Raw genomic sequence first — 20821 nt, 5'->3', positions numbered from 1 at the left:
CTGCCACAGCATCGTGAAAAGGTCAGTCGCTTGTGTCAAAAGAGAAATGTCGGGTGCGCTGGTGTGGGTGGGGACACTTCTTATTTAGTTCTCTGTAATTCATAACCATTTCACATAAATCATTTCACCCCCTTACCCTGGGCACTGCCGCGGGGCCACGGTGTGTCTTCCCACCTTCTAGCGAGTGCCCAGGCTTGCTGGCTTATACTGGAAGGTGGGTGTCCTCACTGGGTTTCCATCTCTTTGGTAAACACCAGAGCTGAAAGCCACTTGGGATCCCAGAGGGAAGCCTGGGCAGGAACCAAGGCAGGAACTGAGGCAGAGACGTGGAGGAGTGCTGCTCAGTGGTTTGCTCTTTGGGCTCCTTCAGCCACCTTTCTAGTTTACTTTTTGTGGTGCTGTGGATTGAACCCAGGGTCTTGTGTAATCTGGGCAAGCGCCCTGCCACTGAGCTTGCTACTTTTCCTTCTTTTTCTCTTTCTCTTTCTCTCTCTCCTTTTTTTTTTTAAAATCAGCCTGATGTTATAATTACTTTGATTGTATTTGACTTCAAAAGTGTTTTACTGTGTTAAGACTTAAAGCATGGGGGCTGGAGAGATGTCTCAGTGGTTAAGAGCACCGACTGCTCTTCCCGAGGTCCTGAGTTCAAATCCCAGCAACCACATGGTGGCTCACAGCCATCTGTAATGGGATCCGATGCCCTCTTCTGGTGTGTCTGAGGACAGCTACAGTGTACTTATATATAAATAAGTCTTAAAAACAAACGGACAAAAAAGAGACTTAAAACATTTTCAGTATTCTTTTTTATTTTTATTATGTATACAATGTTCTGCCTGCATGCCAGACGAGGGTACCAAATCTCATTATAGATGGTTGCTGGGATTTGAACTCAGGACCTCTGTAGGAGTGGTCACCCAGTGCTCTTAACCTCTGAGCCGTCTCTCCACCCCACATTTTAAGTTTTTATATAGGTAGCCTTGTGCTTAAAAGGATCTTTTGCAGTGAAATGTTATCAATTTATTAGTTTTATGAAGTATTTATAATTATTAATGTCTAACAAAACCTTTTATTTAGAGGGAGGGAAATTAATTTTAGCTAGTGTGGTTAAACGTTTAATTGCATTTTTGTTGGAGGAATCTTACTCAGTAGAGAATAAGATCCTAAGGAGCTTGCATAGCCTTATTTGCATATCTGTACACAAACACTGTCAATAAGAATAATGCCTTTATTGGGCTGGAGGGACATCTCAGCAGTCAAGAGCACTGCTTTGCAGCGAACTTGGGTTCAATTCTCAGCACCTACATGGTGTCTCACAACCGTCCTTAACCTCACTTCCAAGGGATCTGATGCCCTCTTTGGACCTCCTCGGATGCCAGGCTCACACGTGTTCGGCATACATACATGAGGTCAGAACACTCATACACATAATATAAAAATAAGTAAACCTGGGTTTGGTCCCCAGCTCCGAAAAGAACCAAAAAAAAAAAAAAAAAAAAAAAAGTAAACCTAATATTTTGTTTTCATTTTAGTAATCTAAAGATAATAAATTAAAAACATATTTTAAAGAACGAGACTGTCATTGATCATGAAAGCAGGCTATCCCAGCACAACTCTCTCGTCCCTGAGGAACAGTAAATACTGTTGTTCTGTAGCTCACCGAGAAGGCAGTGCTGCTGTTGTGAGAGCTATGGCTGCGACGGGGAAGGCTTCCCCAGGGCCAATGATGCAGCTCTGAAGGAAAGGTACCCTGGCAGTCAGGAGCCAAGGAATACCATAGAATCCCACCACACGGCAAACCTCATTCAAGAGATCCATTGGAGGGGAAAAACCCAGGAGGGTGGCTGCCTGTGCTCTGGTGAGAAGCAGCTGGGAACTGAGCAGAAGGCAGGCTTTATATAGGGTTTCTGGGGGTGGAGTTTTCCAGGGTAGTGATTTCCAGAGTGAGGATTGGTGGGATATCAAGTCCTGAGCTTGGGGTGAGCCCAGGGATTGGTGGGTTTGAAAACCAGGAAGTGAGCCCGACTGTCACCCTAGAGCGATCACGGTGAGTATAATTCAGTGCTTGCTGCTTTAGGTCTCTGTGGTAGACGGACGCTGGCATTGCATAGTGCCATATGACAGTCTCTGCCCTTGAGAGACACATGGGACTTGGAAAAGGGCAGGCTTAGGGAGAGAGGTAATAAGAGAGAGAAAAAAGTAAGAGAATCATTGTGAAGACCGATAAGCTGTTCTCCGCCAGTGACGTAAGCCGATTCAAGCTGAATGAAAGAATTCAAAGGGACGCTGATCTTGGGCGGATTCACTGGTCCCAGAGTGCTAGGGGAGTCACCACAGGGAGGGAGATAGCAGGGAGTGAATAGAAAGAGAAAGAGCGTGTGCACTCAAGTAGAGAGAAAATGCAGGGGGAGGGGGACGCACCAATGGATTATGTAGGAAAGAGCTTCTAGCCCTTGGCTGGAAATTTCAGGGCAGAGGGCAGGTACTCCAGCCATGTCCTCTAACAGGCAGGGACTGAGGGATGCTGGGAGAACCCGGAGGCCAGGTCCATTTTGGCATGATAAACATGCACCTCAGCCCTTGGCCTGGGTCTGGAGACCAGCAAAGACTATCGGGGTTATTAAAGAAAATTATTAACAAACCAAAAAGGGCAGCAGGGAAAGGCTCTTTCTCTAGCATAATTATGTGTACATTCTACAGTGTTCATATATCAGCCTGAGGGAGGTTGGCCAAAGCTGGACCTAACGTGTTCTTAAGATGGGAAGATAGGAACTTGTGAGACATTGTGAGCCCAAGACTCAGCACATGAAATAACATTCCCAGGCCTTGAAATCACTGCCTCTCAGGACCTAGGTTGGAAGTTACATTCTCTAACATAACCCTTTTTCTTCTGGTCCCTATCTTCCACTAAACTTGTCCTTTGACCTTGGCATGACCTTGTCTCTTGACCTTTCAAAGTGTCAGAGTAGTGTTGGGTTCACTTCAGTTCTGCTGTTGGGTAGCTAGGATTATCTTGTGAACATCTCGTGCGCACAGCACGGTGAACGAATTGTAGCATGTAGCGTGGAGGAAACTTTCCAACTGAACGGCCTGCGAGGTAGAATGTGGAGCCTATCCCAGGAGCTCCTCTTGGGCTTCCTCACCAAGGTCCAGAATAACCGATTCCAGCTTCTACCCATAGGGACTGGTTTGCCTGACTGACCTTACACACAGGATAGTGTACTCTTGTGCATGTAGTGTGTGTACATGTATGTACATGTATGTGCATGGCATGTGTGCCTGTGTCAGACTTTTTCTATACACTGTTCTGGGGTTTTGCCATGTCTTATAACTGTTTACGACTCTCTCTGCCTCATCTGTTCATCCTCCTATTGCTAGGTACTCACGTGGTTACAGACGAGGACATTTTTATCATGGCTTGTGCTCACACAGCTACATTCTCACAGTTTTCTTGTGCGTGCCCTTTAGAATTGGTAAGCGATCATGTGTAACAGCGTTTGTGAGCACTGCTGCAGGCTGTCAAAGTGTTGTTTTACTATATTCTTTAGGGGAAATGTACCAGAGGTCTGGTCATCTATGTGCTTGTTAACCGTTGAATTTGTGTGCCTCTCTTTGGCCTTTTATACTGAAGGAAAAGTGCAGAGTGATTTTAATTTTAATTTCCCCGACGATCGATGACATTGGATGCCTCCAGGTTGGTTTTGGCCGTTTGAATACCTGGTGGAAAGCTTTCTTTTAAAGACAGTGGTTTGTGAAGTCTTCAGTCATCACTCACGGTCCACACACTTGCCTTCTTTCACTGTGCACCTTTTTACAGCACTGCTGTTCTCATTTGATACCCAGGAGCTTTTAGAACAGTCCAGCTCTCCAAACTTTCCCACTGTGGCTCGTCATTTGTGTTTCCTTTGTGACAAGAAGATCTTGCCATTCTGAGGCCGTGATGATATTATCGTGTTTGTTCCAAAGTCTGTGATGTCACCTTTGCTACAGCTTAGAGGATCATCTATTTGAGAATTGATTTAATTGGTCTGTCTGTGGCTGCCCCAGTATCACATCATCACAATCTAAGATTGGGACTTTAGATCTTAAGTCTGGGAATGTAGCTTAGCAGTAGAACATGTGCCTAGCATGGGAGGCCCTGGGATTCATCACCAGTAACACACACACACACACACACACACACACACACACACACACACACGTATACACACACATACATATATACACACACATAGACTCAGATGGCATATGTACACACAGACACACATACATATGCACACACACACAGACTCATGACATGCATACATACACAGACATGCGCACACACACAGACTCAGACAACCTACAGACAGACACAGAGACACACATACATGTATATGCACAGAGACACAAACTTAGACACAGACAGATGCACACACAAATATACAGGTACACACACATCTAAACAGACACCCAGACACAGACATGTACACAGACGAACAGACACACACACACACAGGTAAACACATACACAGACACAAAGACACATACTAAGGAGGGAAGAAGGGGAAGATGAAGCAGAGGAGGACTCATCAGGAGTTCAGGGTCCTTCTCAGCTGCATAAGGGAGCTCAAGGCTAGCTTAGGCTACATGATACCCTGTCTCAAAACAACAACAACAACAAAAAGTTAATAATATGGTCCTAGAGAGTTGGCTCAGTCACTGTGGACACTCGTTGCTCTTGCACAGGACCCAGGTTTGATTCCCAGCACCCACATTGTGGCTCACAACTGTCTGTAACTCTGGTTCCCTGGTGTCTGATGCTGCCTTCTTGTCTCTGTAGATACTACATGCAGATAAAACACCCAGACAGACAGACAGACAGGCAGACACACGTATACAACATAATCATAAATCTAAAGAAACCACATTATCAGTAAATAAAACAAACACAGGCCTTGATAGCCAGCGGTTGGGGTGTCCCAGCTCTGCCGCCATTGAGAGTGATGTCTAAGTTTTGGACTTCCACCATGCAAGGCTCACTCTGTTCAACTTGATAAGAGCGCATGGGTTTTACAGTTTGGGGAAATTGATCTCTACTGTGTAGCTGTAATTTTACATTCCTGTTGGCTTCCTCAATCCTTTTATTTCCTTCTCTTTTTCCTTCGGTTATCCCATGAGCCTGGCTTTTCTCAGGTGATCTGTTTTATTTAATTGTGTGTCCAGGCTACTTAAGAAAATCAAATAAGGCTTTGACTGACTCTCCTGCTTGTGACCTTTACCCTGTAGTTCTGATTTCCAAATTATTTCCTTTTCCTCCAGCAATTGTGGCAGTCTCTTTCAGCTCTCAAGTAACTGCCTCCTTGCCAAGCACAGACTCATTCTTAGCAGACTTACGTGTGGTGGAGAATTCTGGAATGTAGTGAAATTATAGACTCCTTTATGTTGATGTCGAAGACAGATTTCAGAGCCATTACCACATGGCACTTAAAGCTGTGGTTATAAAAGCGCTTGCTTAAGTAGGGAGTGTCTAAGTAGCAGGAGAAGAGAGCCACAAATATTCCTGTGGATTAGCAGTTTAATGGTGGGCTGAGGAGAAGCTGGGAAATGTGACCTGTGAGAGTCCACATAAACAGGGCAAGGCACATCTGTTGGGAACCAGGGAAAGAGGATGCTTCCAGTAGGGAATGGTCAGTACGGAGTGCAGCATGGACGCTGGGCTGACTGAAACTGGGCAGCGGCTAGGACCTAAGGCAGCAGCTCAGGGGGGAGAGGAGTAATGGGCATGGCTGACTTCCCTGGGACAGTGACTGGCCCAGAGTCAGCTGCATGGCTCTGGAGCCTGACTCCTTCATCTACTGTTTGTGGGCTGTGGGTCGGGACTGTCGCTTCACCATGTCCCTCAACACTAACTCATCATCCACTTTTTACCTGTCCTGAACTCCCCAACCCACGTTTAAGGGATACCCAGGGCCTTGACTTTAGCTTAGTGCGGCCCTCTTGCCTCATGGCTCCCTTGGCCCCAGCTTTCCTCAGCAGGAACCTTTTCTTCTTTGGTATTCAAATAACCCTCTATCTGGTCTTTAATACTACTCCTGCCACAGCCTCTCCCTGTCCCCTTCATCCAGCACGTGGCCTTAGTTTTCATTCTGAAACAGGGCTCCCATCTTGTCTCTGCTCCTCGAAAGTCTTGATAGCCTTCTCACTGCCCGCTGCAGAGAGTACTCTAGTAAATCAGTGCGTGGGCACTGTTACACGCCAGGCCTCCTTACTGCAGATACAGTGGCAGACAAGGCAGACAGAGGCCCTGCTGCTCCAAACCTGATGGAAAACAGCACCTTCTACGGCCTGGACCCCAGCACATCTTTCTAGGCCACCTTCAGCGTCTGCCCATAGACTCCAGCCACTTATGACAACTTCCTCTACCCTCCAGTAAAAACCCATGTTATGTGGTCAAGGTTTCTGCACATGTTGTTTCCCACCCAGAATGCCTTCCTTCTGTATACCTATCATGTTTTCATGCAGACACTTACAGCCAGGTGAGATTTTTTTTTTTTTTTCTAATTAGCCAGCGATCGTTAGTTTCCTGTAAAGGTATTCGCAGCCAACAGTGGTCTGCATGCCCGTTCTGCATCTTCCTGCTGTAAGGGAACTCTCTAGAGTTCACGAACTCTCTAGCGAGCGATCTCTGTGTGGTGTTGAAATCTCATTCTGTGTGTCCTGCGCCGTGCCTCTCTGTGAATGAGAATGTGTGTGTGGAAGAGCAGGGAAAAGCAGAGGCGGCCCCTGGGGTGCTGTGGAGAGGCCAGCAATGAGCATTTGGAGTCTTGAGTTAACGGTCTATCTTCTTTCAATTTAGACGGACGATGAAGAGGAGTCTTTTGTTCTGGAGGACCCTACATTGTTAAACGTCGACACCATCGACTCTCACTCCTATGACACCTCATCTGTGGCAAGCTCAGACAGTGGCGACAGGGCCAACCTAAAGAGGTAAATATTCTTGTAAATCGTACTTGTGTACGGCTAAAGTAAATGTATGGTTATTTAAAGTTATTTAAAGTCACCCTCTTTATGGTACGTTCTAATTTGATTTTTTAAAAGTCAGCATCTTCACGGCGCAGCATAGTTTGATTATTTAAAGTAAATGTCTTCACACTCCCATGTAATTAGCTGTTGGAGGGGGCCATGGCTCATTTGGGGCACACTGTATGGAGCTCGGCCCCCTAGCCGCCCATGTCCCCTCCACTCCCCCCCACACCCACTCTCCAAGGTCAGCTCCAGAGTTCTGCATTTCCTTGGAGCAAGTTCAGAGGAGACTCTCAAAGATGATTAAAGGTTGGGGGAAGGCTTTGGCCTCTAACTTCAGTGTGGGCTGTTTTCACGTTCCAGGTTCTTTTGAGAACATGAAACATTTCTCACGTGAGAGGTATGGAGGAAGCTCCGTGTGAAATGCTTTATTGAGTCCACGTGTGTGGCTGGACCGCTGCCCACGTGCTCAGCGCTTCTCAGAGATTTTTCTTGTGTCAGGGCTGTCTTCCTGAGGTCGCCATCTTGGACAGGGATCCTTGTAGGCGTGCTCACCTCCTCTTCATAGCTCAGCGTCTTTCGTACAGACCGATGTCTTTGATGACCTGAATTCCCTGTTTAAAAGCTATGGTGTTCTCTCGTTGCCAATCGAGAGTCTCCCACCTTTTGATATTGTCACAGGTTCTCACTTGAGAACCATGTAACTTAGTTGAAAAAAAAAAATCACATCCACGTAATCTTGTAACAGCTTAGACAAGCTCCTGATTTTGTGTTAAACTGTGTTCGTGGTCCTCCCGGGCTGTGTGTGGCTCACTGGGCACAAGTTGGACATGACTGGTACTGGACATAGCCAGAAGCCCTTGGTGGTGTCAGTCCTGGTACTGTTCCCACCCGGAGCCTGTCTGTGAGCGTGCTCACTCCTGCCCGCCCCGTCTATGCCTGCTTGTGGTCATGCTTCCCCACAGTGTGCCCTAACATTCTCATCCTTCGGGCGATTAGACAGCTCTTTCCTCATAGCTGTGCCTCTAATCTTCCGTATGCTCCATTTACATGGCATTCATAATTCTGATCTGTGCTTTCGTATTTACGAGACGTCCGTCAGCTCCTCCTACTTGGCCATAGGAGCCGGGTAAGAGGACCTGTGACTTCCTCCTCTTTGGATCAGCAGAGCACAATTTTAGTCAGAATGGGCACGCCCCATTAATGTGTGGTAAAAGTTTAAGGATGCTTTTCGGATGGTGCCGAGGTGTGGAAGTGAGAGGAGTCGTAAGCAGGTGCAACATAGTGAGTGACAAGTGTGGGTGAGGGCGGTGGGAAGGTGTTTGGAGTCCTCACAGGTCGGAGTCTGAGGCAAGACTCATCAGCAGGAGGGGTGGTCTGGAGAACAGGAAATTGAGCCTGTGTCAGGTGGGCAGAGGACATCTTGAGCAGTGGCAGAGGAATGTCAGTTTATTCTTTTGATATTGTCACAGGTTCTCACTTGAGAACCATGTAACTTAGTTGAAAAAAAAATCACATCCACATAATCTTGTAACAGCTTAGACAAGCTCCTGATTTTGTGTCGAACTGTGTTCGTGGTCTTCCTGGGCTGTGTGTGGCTCCCTGGGCACAAGTTGGACATGACTGGTACTTGATAGCCAGAAGCCCTTGGTGGTGTCAGTCCTGGTACTGTTCCCACTCAGAGCCTATCTTGAGCCTCTCTAAGCCTCAAGGTGAGTTAGAACACATCTGAATGCTGCTCTGTTAGATTTTTATACGTCTTTTAATAGCAGTTAACAATAATAACTATATAATGATTAATAATTAATAGCAAAAACAGTGTCACTTTATGCTTTTTAAAAAGTATTTTCTTCTTTGGTATCCTGCCTTTTCAGCCCTTTGATCTGTTAAATGTTTCTTCCTTCTCTTTCGCTTAGGAAGAAGAAGTTACCGGATTCTTTCTCCCTGCATGGGTCGGTTATGCGACATTCACTCCTAAAGGGGATATCTGCACAGATCGTGTCGGCAGCCGTGAGTGTCTGTTCTCTTCACAGCGTGACTTGTAGTGTCGTGACATAGTAGGATGAGCACAGACCAGGCACCGCTCCTCTTTTGCCTCAAAGTTTAGGAAAAAAAATACAATTTGGCTTTTATGGTTTTTCTGATTACTTTTGAGTTGTAAGACATGGCCACACATCTTGACAGAGGAATTAGTGTAGCCATGAGAATAAAGGTCTGTGAGCATTTCGGTGCGCCCGAATGAAGAAGCATGGTGGCAAGCCAGGAGAACGCTCACAAGCCCTTTCCACTGATGGTTTGCAATTTCGGGAGGAGGTGAGGTCTCCCTGACTTAGAAGCTTGAAGGCAGGGAGGAAAGGGGTGCTGCTGTAGGGAGGTGGGACCTGGTGAGTGTGCCCGTTGTACGATGCTGCAATGGCGTATTCATGGCCTCCTTTGAAATGTTTTAGAATACTGGGACAGCATGTGAAGCTGGCTAGTCATACCGAGTCACTGGGCACTCTCATGCTCCTCCCCTGACCTCTCAGTCTGAGCTCGGTTTACTCTATCAAGTCTGTGTTCTGAATTCAGCAGTCCTGTGTGTGACACAACGTCAGTGTAGTGAGGAAGAGGACAGCAGGGACTCCGATGTCATTCACGTTCTCTTCGTGGAGTGTAGTTAACGGTTCATATATTTAGCTTGAACAAGATACAGAGACAATAGGAGTCTTGGCATCCGGTTGTGTCCCAGTTTTCAGTTCTGTCAGAGAAAGCTCTTTTGCAGGTTGAGGATGATGTTTGTTCTGGGCACTTAGGGTGCCCTGACCCTGCCGACGCACATAGCATGATGCTAAGTAGAGATGGCCAAGCACTGAAGACCGGCCAGCGCCCTTCCTCCGTTAGACGGAGAGGAACTCATGCTCGCCGGAATGGAAACCACCTGTCGAGGATCGTGTTTCCATGACATTTTCTGAATCTAATCCTTATGGAGGTGATGAAATTCATTCCTTTCAAAATCAAGACGAACCAGAGCAGTCATTTGACCCACCTGTGCAGTTTAAAAAATATTTTGAATAGTGGAGACTGAGCTAGAACTCAGACACCGAGCGCTGATTAGATAAACCTGTTGTTTAGAAGGGGTTTCCCTCCGCCTTGAGGAGGAGGAGGCAGCTCTAATAAATCCCAGAGTGTCAGCAGCACTCTGTTCTCTCCACATTGCTCTGGCAGCTTTGACGTGCTCAGATAGCACTGCTCTTCCTGCACTGGGCTTGACGCAGTACTTTTCTGGCCTCGGATTAGCAGCTCCGTTTAAGCTGCATGTTTTTCTGTGATGGTTGGCTTATTAACATGTAAAGCTGCTTCTCTTTGGGGTACTTGCCCTGGCTGGTTGCATTGTGCTTGTAGCCCTGTGCAGTGATTTTTATCAGGCCTGCTTGGACCTTGATCACCCTGACTTAGGAGTCTGTGGATGACAAGGGACCCTTCTCAAAGTAATGACTATATTTAAAATACATTGGAATTAGGTTTTTAAGGAATCTACCATTTAAAGGATGAGCCTTAAGGTACTATAGAGGCCTCAGCACAATGTTTTATTGTTGTTTAAAAACATGCCTGTGCTGGGCTCTCGTGGGGGTGACTGCTAAAATGCAGGTTCTTGGAAATCACCCATACTTTCTGAATCGAGCTACCCCACCTGTGCTTTAGCTCACTGCTCAGCTGTGCCACCTGTGCTTTAGCTCACTGCTCAGCTGTGCCACCTGTGCTTTAGCTCACTGCTCAGCTGTGCCACCTGTGCTTTAGCTCACTGCCCAGCCACCCCACCTGTGCTTTAGCTCACTGCCCAGCCACCCCACCTGTGCTTTAGCTCACTGCTCGGCCACCCCACCTGTGCTTTAGCTCACTGCCCAGCCATCCCACCTGTGCTTTAGCTCACTGCTCAGCTGTGCCACCTGTGCTTTAGCTCACTGCCCAGCTGTGCCACTTGATTTTCTCGTTTGTGTGTTTCCCATTCATCTCAATTTTCAAGAGTGGTTTTATTTTTTAATTGGCATACAAGTGAAGGTTTCCTTAGAGCACTTTTATAACATTTACTTTTGGTCAAGCCATCCATCCCCTACACCCTTCTCCATCATTCCCTTGCTCCACCCCAGGAAAATTCTAATTCAGTGCTGAAATGGTTCCCACATCTTTATTCCTTCTGAGTCAGATGGCTTCTGCATTCATTTGAATGTGGTTTATGCTTTTCATCTGTGCTCTCTCACCCCTGCCTTTCTCCATGCAGAACAGAGTGCAAATCATGTATCGGATATTTATATAGGGCCTTGGGACAGCTCTGGATGCTGGGTGAAGATGCTGCCACAGTGCTGTCACCCAAGCTGTGGTGATGACCTCAGGCTATGTAAGCCTCAGATAGACACTCTGTAGCACTCTTTGCATCTAATGCAGTCCACAGGGCATGTGTTAGGATTGATAGAGCAGGGCTTGTTAGTTTTCTGAATGCATGGAGATTGCTGCCAGACAGTTGGTGGCTTTTGGGTCATGGTCACTAGGGAGGAGCTGAAGTGGCGCTTCATGTTTGGCCTCCCGTGTTTGACTCCTTGCTTCCCATGAACCACGGGCTTCCTTTAGATGCTGGAGTTAATCCGTTGGAGGGGAGCCCCCTGCTCAGACATGGGGCGCCTGCAGCAAGTTCCCCTCTTCTGAAATCTTTGATTCTACCATTTTGGCCCTGTTAGAATCTGTTTGCATTTGGGAAACAGACCTCTTTCCTCTCTTTAAATTTGTATTTCTAATCAGTACCCGGAGTTTCTGTTACCAGAGTTAAATAGAACCGTCGCTTCCACACTCGTTGATTGCTGTCCACAGCTTTGGGATCGAGCTCACTGGAGGGGCAGGCCAAGGGCGCACCTCCTACCTCAGTTGTTCAGTCAGAGTGTGCGTGAGGAGAGGCTGCATGCTTCCTCTCGATACTGTTATCCTTTTCAATTCTTCTGTTTTCGTTTAGGACAAAGTAGATGCTGGCTTGCCGACAGCAATTGTAAGTACACCTTTTAACCCTTACAGTAAGATTTTTAATTTCACTGAGTTCTCAGACTTATTTTTAAAATATCCAGTGCTATTATGATAAAGTCTTAAAGCCATTCTGTTAGTAGTCAAGTGTTAAAGCTTGTTCATGTTGTATCTCAGCCCTTCTCCTTTATTTATTATTTAGCTCTTAGCATTTGCTTGAGAGCAGGTAATGGAGTAATGAGCCTTTCCAGCATCCGCTCCCCTGTGATCTGCGTCCCTGGTTCAGTAAGGACTGGAATAGCATGGAGTGAGTTCACTCTGCTAAGACATATTCCACAGCTATGGGCCCCAGGGCCAGGCTGCGCATAGTCTGGAGTGGCCAGGGCCAGCTAAAGCAGGCTTGACGGCGCATTAAGGATCTGTCTTCTGGTTTCCTTCAGCTGCCTCCATGGCTTTCCCATTAGTCACCGCTGAAGAAGTGGGCTCAAGTGGACCATTCCGCTGTCTCTTGCCTGATGGTGATAAACTGGAGAAAAGTATTCTTGTTTCCCCCACATTGCAAGGTGGCCCTGTGTGGGCAATATAAGAACCTCTTTAGTGGGCTGCCAGGGAGGGCTTTGTTTTAAAGTTGCTTTAAATCAGTGGCCCTCAACCTTCCTAAGGCTGCAACCTCTTAATACAGTTTCTCATGTCGTGGTAACCCTCAGCCATAGAATTATTTTTGTTACTACCTCATAAGTGTAGTAACTTTGCTACTGTTGTGAATCATAATGTAAACATCTGTGAAACCCCCTGTGAAAGGGTCATTTAACCCCCCTAAAGGAGTTGTGACCCATAGGCTGGGAACTGAAGATTTAAAGGAGGCCAAATGACATCGTTTATATATAGTATCGAATATATGGTATTTCGATAACATTTCTCTTAAACGTAGAGGAATTCTTAGACGGAAAAGTGCCCTAGGTGGTTTCACAGTTTACTTTCTGGATGAAATGCCTTATTTCTGCCATTGGCACATCGGCTGGTGTCTGGAGGACAGCAGGCAGAGTCCACACTGATGGCTTTCCCTTTTGTTTCCAGGCAGTGTCCAGTCTGATCGCGGTGGGAACATCTCACGGATTGGCTTTAATATTTGGTAATTTTCTAAGTACTTTTTAATTTTAAATATCGATTCCTTTAGGTTTGATGTCCTTTAATTGCATTTTATACGGCAAACTTGATTTCCATGTGTGAAATAGGGGAAACTTGAAGCAGCAGCAGTTGGTATTTTTAAGTCAAAAGTGACTGGCCGCGTGGCCTCCTCTGACTACACCGCACATTTCTCCTTCCTTATGAATATGTAAGGTGTTCCTGCTGCTGGCGTGCTCTACACCTAGACAGAGGAATGATGTTGGAAAGAGGCTTCGCTTGTCAGCGTGTCTCCCTCCGGCTGGTGGTGATAATCATTTTTTATTCTAAGTCATATTCCAGCCATGGGTGCTCAAAGCAGTCTTCAGGGAAATGCATTCCCCAGGTTTCTGAGTCATTTCCATTGTAAATCTTTCTAAACTGAAAAAAAAAAAAAGTTACTGCGAATATCTTATTTACATAGCAGAAACTAGTGGCATTCTTGAACTAATCTCTGAGACTAATCAGTTTCATTATTCCCTTGCTTTTGAATTCTGTATGCAGGCAGACTGTTTTGATCTATTTAAACATTTAAAACACATCAGATAATATCCTTAGCTCTTTTAGTGTATGAACGCTCTCCTCTGGGTCTCAAGATCTGCATTTCCTTTAAAAGGGAACTAGCAAGGCTTGCTCAGTAAGGGTTACGAGAGCGTGCTTTATTAACAGAACCGTGGTTTGATTTCTGGGGAGTCTTAGATTTTTACCATACATGAGAATAACTAGTTATTTTCCATTGTTACTGAACAATTTGACTTTCCATTTATGAATTTTCCATTATGCCGAAAGCGTTATTTAACATATAATTGTAATACTCATTCTTTTCAAATGCAGTTGATTTAAATAATAGTTTTATTTTTTTGAAGAGCAGAAGGATAGAAATGCACGTGTAATTTCCCCGAGAGAACTTTAGAACTGAATCTTTAATATTTTATTTATTTATTATATATGAGTACACTGTAGCTGTCTTCAGACACACCAGAAAAGGGCATCAGATCTTATTACAGATGGTTGTGAGCCACCATGTGGTTGCTGGGATTTGAACTCAGGACCTCGGGAAGAACAGTCGGTGCTCTTAATCACTGAGCCATCTCCCCAGCCCAGAACTGAATCTTTAAATGGTAGTTATTTTTCCTTATAATTGATATGTGTCCATAGTAGAAAATGTACAAAAACATAGGTGTGCACAAATTGGAAAATATAAAATATCAAATTCTAATACCTAGGGGTAATCTATAGTCTTTCTGATACCCATCCAGCTTTTTTTCCACCTGTGTGCATAGGTGTGTGCAAACTCCTCAGCGAGACTGTGTTAATTTAGAACCCGATTTTCATTATGGTGGCACCACCTCCTGAGTTTCTATATTTGCATCGTCTTTGTTCATTTCAGATGTCTCACAGCGTAGCTTAGGCTTGTCCAGAACTTGCTACATGGCCTGGATGGGCCAGTCATGGTGACCATCTTGCCTTAGCCCCCCCCCAGTGTTGAGAGTACAGGCCTGGAACATCGTTTTTTTTAATGGGCACATAACATTGTTTCAAATGGATTCGTGAAAGTTCAATTAGTCTTTTGCTCAAGGAAACCGCTTAAGTTGTTTGTAAACAGTAGTGTCATGTGCAACTGTGTTTCTGTAGTTCTTGTATTTATCACTTTTGAAACAAGTTCCTACAAGTGGTCCAGGACACAGCATTAAAGACTCCACGTTCTTGCCTAATTGCCTTCAAAAAACTGTGTAAGCATGGTGTCCAGCAGGTGGGGAGGGCCTAGTTTCCTTCAGGGATCACTAGACTATGGGGAAGGCTCTCACCATCTTGTTTTAGTCCTCTAACGTCATGTGCATGGAGTGATTGAGACCCAATCACTAAGGGGTGCTCACAGAATCAAGTTCAGATTACACAACACTGGTTTCTAGGTCAGCAGTCTCCAGGGTTTTAAGCAGTTCTTTTCTGAGAGAAAAGGAGGCAGAGTTGCAAGGATTGAAAAAGGGTTAAAAGAGGGCAGAGCATACGCGAGTGTTTATCTGCCAGGGGGCGCATTGTCCCTTCAGTCGTGGTCAGTTTTCCTCAACTCTGCTCTCATTCTCTTCGTTCCTAATGCAGAGGTCAGAAGAGAGTGACTGCTTACCATCATCCACTTGTGTGCACACAAGTCTGTTAACACGGAAGAGTGCATACTCTCTTGATGCTGTCTCTCACTGCCTTGGACCTGCCTGCTGTCTTTCTAAAATCCCCAGGAGCTTCTCCAGTAGATGTGATGAGACAGTCTTTTGTTATGGCTTCACTCAGAAGACTGTGCCAGAGTGGACTTTCTGAGGGAGAACAACAGTACTCTGATTTTGCATTGAGTTTTACTAGTACAGTTAATAAATTTCACTGGTTGTTGTAAGAGACAGATGTTTGGACAGTGCTTTCTAACAAATGCATTCAAATATGCTAAAAAGCTCAGAAACAAATGGCAGATGCTACAAAGTGTCTCGACCAGCCATCTGGCTCTGTTGTCAGGCGGCGTTGGCGCACACCTTTAATCCCAACACACAGAGGCAGAAGCAGGCAGATCTCTGAGTTGGAGGCCAACATGGTCTGCAGAGCAAGTTCTAGGACAGCCAGGGCCACACAGAGAAACCCTGCCTTTGTTTATCACAGAAGAGACCTAATAGAAAGACTTTACTTTGACCACCATTAGGTTCTCTGTGAAACAGGACTGAGTCATTAAAACGGTAACACCCCATGTCTGGAAGGCCTGTGCAGTTACAGCACGTGGCACTTGGTATGTCTCCTGTGGTTCTCACCTCACATAGGGCTTAACAAAGGTACCCACCTCCGTGTTCCCTCCTCCTCCGTTTCCCTTTGTCCTTGGTGTGCACTGGTGATGTGTCTCTTTGGAATTGTTTTGTTTCTGTTTAGCTGAGTCATGCCTCTGCTTACTGTGTTCTAGTTTGAATGTTACATGTTTTCTCTTTCCCCAGAGCCCATACCTGATTGTTACCACAAGGGTTAGAACACCTCTTAACCAAATTTTTTAGTCTGTCACTCCCACAGATAAACAAAGCTCATCACTTAAGCACTTCAGAGCTTGCCTGCATTTTTCTCTGAACTTTTGAACTGATTTCTTGCCTTTTTCTCCTTCTCTTTTGATCTTTTCTCCATGGATTCAAAAGGAAAAGGTATAGTAAATTTGGTATGCATGAACAGTTCCTTTTCTTTTGAGCTTTTTAATGTCGAAATCGAGTATTGTCAATTACACTTAAGCCTTTTTATAAAAGAAAAATAAATACCTACCTAAAAATTGGTTAAAACAGGCATTGTGAAAAATTCAAAATATATGCATATTTTAAATGCTTTATTTTAGCTAAAGATAAATGGGATTCTTTTAGGTAGTTGTCAGTATGTTCTATTTCCTCTGATCATTTAGTAGAACATTTTTTTTTGAAATTTGTGTCTGCCAGAGAGATCTGCTGCGACATTACTTTTGTCATAAACTTTATCGATAACGAGCCATATAGAATTTAAGCACCTCTCGGTTAAATGCTTGAGTACAGGACTCTGGATTCCAGCACAGCTTTGCTTCAGTCTTTTACTGTAACATTATCTTGTTGATGTCCAGTTTTTTGACGCATCTGGCCTTTTCCAGGTCTTCTGAGACCCCTGCTTTGTGCTCATGGTAGCCACGGCTCTTCTGTTTGCACTCTGGTCTATCAGTTGACGGACTGCCTGTGTTTTTAAAGTACACTAACGTCACAGTGGCATACGTACCTGGGAATGAACACTGGCTCTTCCGTAGAAGCAGCATTCCCGAAGGTAGCCACTTAGCCATGGGATTCAGTGTGCCTGGTTAGAGAGCGTCGGGGAAGGGGTAAGGGTTTGTCTGTCTGAGCTCTTCAGTTAAAGTGCATCTGCTACTTTGTATCAGATGTGACAAATGCTTTATAATGAGGTCCTCCCCCTTTTTATTTTTTCTTAGCCCTAGAGCTCACTACAGTGTGAATGAGTAAAGGATAAGGAAATAGTGATGACTCCTGGCAGGGTAGACTTCCCACTTACCAGGACCATTGATTCCTTGTCACTAGTTCCTTTTCTCATTGTCTATGAAACCAATTTAAAAACTAGGGATGGTGATAGAGAGGACTGGCTTCATTTTGGTATATGGAAAGAAAAATTCCTCAAGTACGTTCAGCTTTAGATTTTAAGCTGTTACTTCCTTGTGGCTTCTCGTTGCTATTTTTCACGTCACAGTTAAGCCTAGCGTGAGGTCTGCACTAAGCAAAGTGTGCCTTGAACATTATCCAAATGCTTGGTGTGAGCAGTGCTTCAGATTTTGAGTCTCTTGGCTTTTGGAATATTTGTATAGACTTCACAGGCTGAACATCTCTAATTTAAAACGCTAAAATTCAGAATGCTCCAGAATCAGAAGTGTTGCAAAGTCAGTCTGATGCTCAGAAAGGATTGGGTTTTTGAGTACTTCAGGCTTTGGTTGTTTGGATTAGGGATACTCCTCTGGTACTAATGAAAAACAAGTGTAATTCACTGCACGGCCAAATAGCTCCCCCCACCCCTTTTTGCTTTGAGACAAAGTATCACTTTGTATTTCTGGTTGCCCTGGATCTCACTGAGTAAAACAAGTTGGCCTTGAATTTGTGACAGTTTTGCCTGTGCCTCCTGTGCTGGGATTATAGGCAGGCTGGGATTATAGGCACGCTGGGATTATAGGCACGCTGGGACTATAGGCACGCTGGGATTATAGGCACGCTGGGATTATAGGCAGGCTGGGACTGTAGGCAGCTGGGACTGTAGGCACGCTGGGACTGTAGGCATGCTGGGACTGTAGGCACGCTGGGACTGTAGGCACGCTGGGACTGTAGGCACGCTGGGACTGTAGGCATGTTGGGACTATAGGCATGGTTCATGATGCCCAGCTACTGTGTTTTTTATGATCCTGGATTTAGAGCTCTCTGAAATTCATTTGTAAGCTATATTATTGCTGCTGATAATAAGTCCTTGCATTTGTATTACTTGATAATTATCAGATTATATCAAACTTCGAAATTGGGGGTATGCGTGAGTGTGTGCATGTGTGTACGTGTCTGTCTGGGGTGATGGTCACCTGCTGATAGCATCAGCATTGTTTTAGGATACTAAATTGACAGTGTTAACCAGACATATTTTGTGTCAAGTAGATGTGCTATAAGTTTAGGACATTCTTAGTACTCTGCTAGAGGGAGGAGGCTCCAGAATGCAGGGAGAGTAGAGCTTTCCTGAGCAGTGCTCACCCCCACTCTTCCTTCTTCTGTGACTGCAAGCTGTCACTGTCTTAATGAGGCTGTATGTGATTTCAGCCCACCACTCCAACCGCTGTGCGGATTCATCTGGAGTAAGAATGTTGGGCTCCTGTGATGGGAGAACCCCAGTCTTCTTCCCACGAACATCTACTTCTGGAGTTAGGCCAGTTAACACAGCAAGCTTAGCGTACCGTAACAATAAATAAAAAATAAAAATTGAAAGATAACTTCATGGAGTCAAAGTAGATTATATATATATATCTTTTAAAGATTTATTTATTTACTTAATGTATATAAGCACACTGTAGCTGTCTTCAGACACACCCCAACCCCATTACAGAACTCAGGACCTCTGGAAGAGCAGTCAGTGCTCTTAACCACTGAGCCATCTCTCCAGCCCCTAGATTATATTTTATATGTAGTCCATCTCCTGCCTCCATCTTTGCTACTTCAGATATTGGGTATAAATAGGACCTTAGATTAGCTTTCATGGTAAAGCCAGTCATATTTGGGGGGCGTTGAATTGGTCCTTTGTATAAATTCCCCGGCTTTAGTAGTCCGCCCTCTCCGTGAAGCCGTGAGGCGAGACTGTTCTACACACTGCACAGATGAAGGTGGGAGCATCCTGAAATGGCACACGTGTATAGTATCGGTGCCTGTAACTCTTTAGTAAAGGTGAAATTAACATCCAGGTTTCACAGGCTTGCTGCCTTATCAGGGACATTATGGAGACAAGATAAAAACACTGAAAAAAAAAAAAAGGAAACATCTTTTCACTGATATGGATGGTAGCATAGACAGTTAACATATGTTTCAGGAGTGACCAAGGTCGGTAACTTAGTTTCTTTCCTTCCCTGGCTAGGTTTTATCATGTGGGAGCTGTAGGTAGGGAAGCATAGCATTTATGGCTTTTATTTTGACCAGGTGTCATGGAACCCAGGTTGGCTCTGAGCTTGTTATGTAGCCAAGGATGGTCCTGACTTCCTGGTCCTCCTCCCTCTGCTTCTGACCACTGGGGCCGTAGGCTGCACCATCACACCTGGCCATGTGCAGGTTTTTACTGTAACAGCTGAATGTGCCCCGCCGCCTCCTGTCCAGTGCCAGCCTTGTAGTCTCCCTTTTTCTTAAGCTGCATGCTATCTACTGATTGGATTGGGGTCTGTGAAACCCAAAGCAACAGCAAATCTGTTGGTGCTTCAGAACGGTAGGGCTTGGATCCCAAAGCGGGGCTGCAACGAGAGCCTCAGCCCATGCGTGTGTTACTTGGACACTACTCTGTGCCTGGAAGGTGTGCGCGCAGCCAAGACGGGGACTCATGAGTCCTATGCCTTCTTAATTTTAGCCCATGTCTTGCCTGTACAAATCAGTAGTATGCATAGAAGAACACTATCCAGTCAGTCAGTGACTCTCGGTGTGAATAATCCGAGTTGTTGGCAGTTTCGGTAGAGAGAGAGAAAAATAATGTCCTAATTAGAGGCAAGAAATTCTAAAGAAGGTTTTAATAATTAGGGTTAGAGGTAGAGCATTGGGGGGGGGGAGTTTGGAATCTGAAATGACTTACAAGCTGTTGAGTGTCTGATGATGTAGGACGGCCATTGATTGTCTCAGGCCTCCTTGAGTGCTTACGGCCAGTTTATCAACACAAAATTATTTATACAGTGTAATGTTTACACAGTGTAATGATGCCAGAAGAGGGCATCAGATCCCTGGAACTGGAATAGCAGACAGTTGTGAGCCATCCTGTAGATGCCGGGAACCAGATCTGACTCCTCTGTAAGAGCAGCCAGTGCTCTTAACCACTCGGCTGTCCCCCCACCCCCATTAAATTGTTTTATTTTGCTGTTTTCAAGTAGGTATAATCCATGAGCTCTATACAAAATGAGCATTGCCTAGGAGAGGGCCTACAGTAATTGTTAGGTAATAACATTTAATAAATATTTAAGCATTTTCCATAAAAATACTTTTTCTATGGTAATTTAACTCTTTAAAATTTTGCTTCGATTATTCAGTTCATTTGTTTCATCAATCCTTTCTATATAGATAGCATAAATGTAAATTTTAACAAATTCCTTTAAAAATCTATTTTAATAATTTTAAATGTTCCGTTCTGCATGTGGACGTTCTTGCCTGCACGTGCACTGTCTGTGTGTAGTTCCTGTAGAGGACAGAAGAGGTTGTCAGACCCCTGGGACTGCAGTTTCAGACTGTCGTGAGCTGCCTTGGTGCTGGGAACTGAGCCCGGGCCCTCGGAAGCGCAGTTGGTGCTCCTAACCACTGAGCCAGCTGTTACGTTAGTACATTTTGAGTTTTGAAATCTTCCAAGAAAACATTCTTTGGGCCAGGGAATGGCTCAAGGGGTCAGAAGACTCCCTCGAGAGCTAGAGAGTACAGCT

The 20821-nt window shown here is 45.1% G+C and overlaps 1 protein-coding gene across 4 annotated transcripts in view; it reads left to right on the top strand.

The window, feature by feature from the left end:
* Nucleotides 1-20821, top strand: part of Vps8 (VPS8 subunit of CORVET complex) — a 223458-nt gene that overhangs the window by 14093 nt on the left and 188544 nt on the right. For all 4 annotated transcript variants that reach the window (XM_087575759.1, XM_087575760.1, NM_001427620.1 and 1 more), the window contains 4 exon segments: nucleotides 6836-6966; nucleotides 8919-9012; nucleotides 11984-12016; nucleotides 13066-13120. In XM_087575759.1, coding sequence (XP_087431885.1) covers nucleotides 6836-6966; nucleotides 8919-9012; nucleotides 11984-12016; nucleotides 13066-13120 — 313 coding nt within the window.

This window comes from Rattus norvegicus, chromosome 11 (genome assembly GCF_021556685.1).
Source record: "Rattus norvegicus strain SHRSP/BbbUtx chromosome 11, alternate assembly SHRSP_T2T, whole genome shotgun sequence".
Taxonomy (NCBI): domain Eukaryota; kingdom Metazoa; phylum Chordata; class Mammalia; order Rodentia; family Muridae; genus Rattus; species Rattus norvegicus.
The sequence above is the reverse complement of the archived record's forward strand: the minus strand, read 5'-3'. Positions and strand labels throughout refer to the sequence as shown.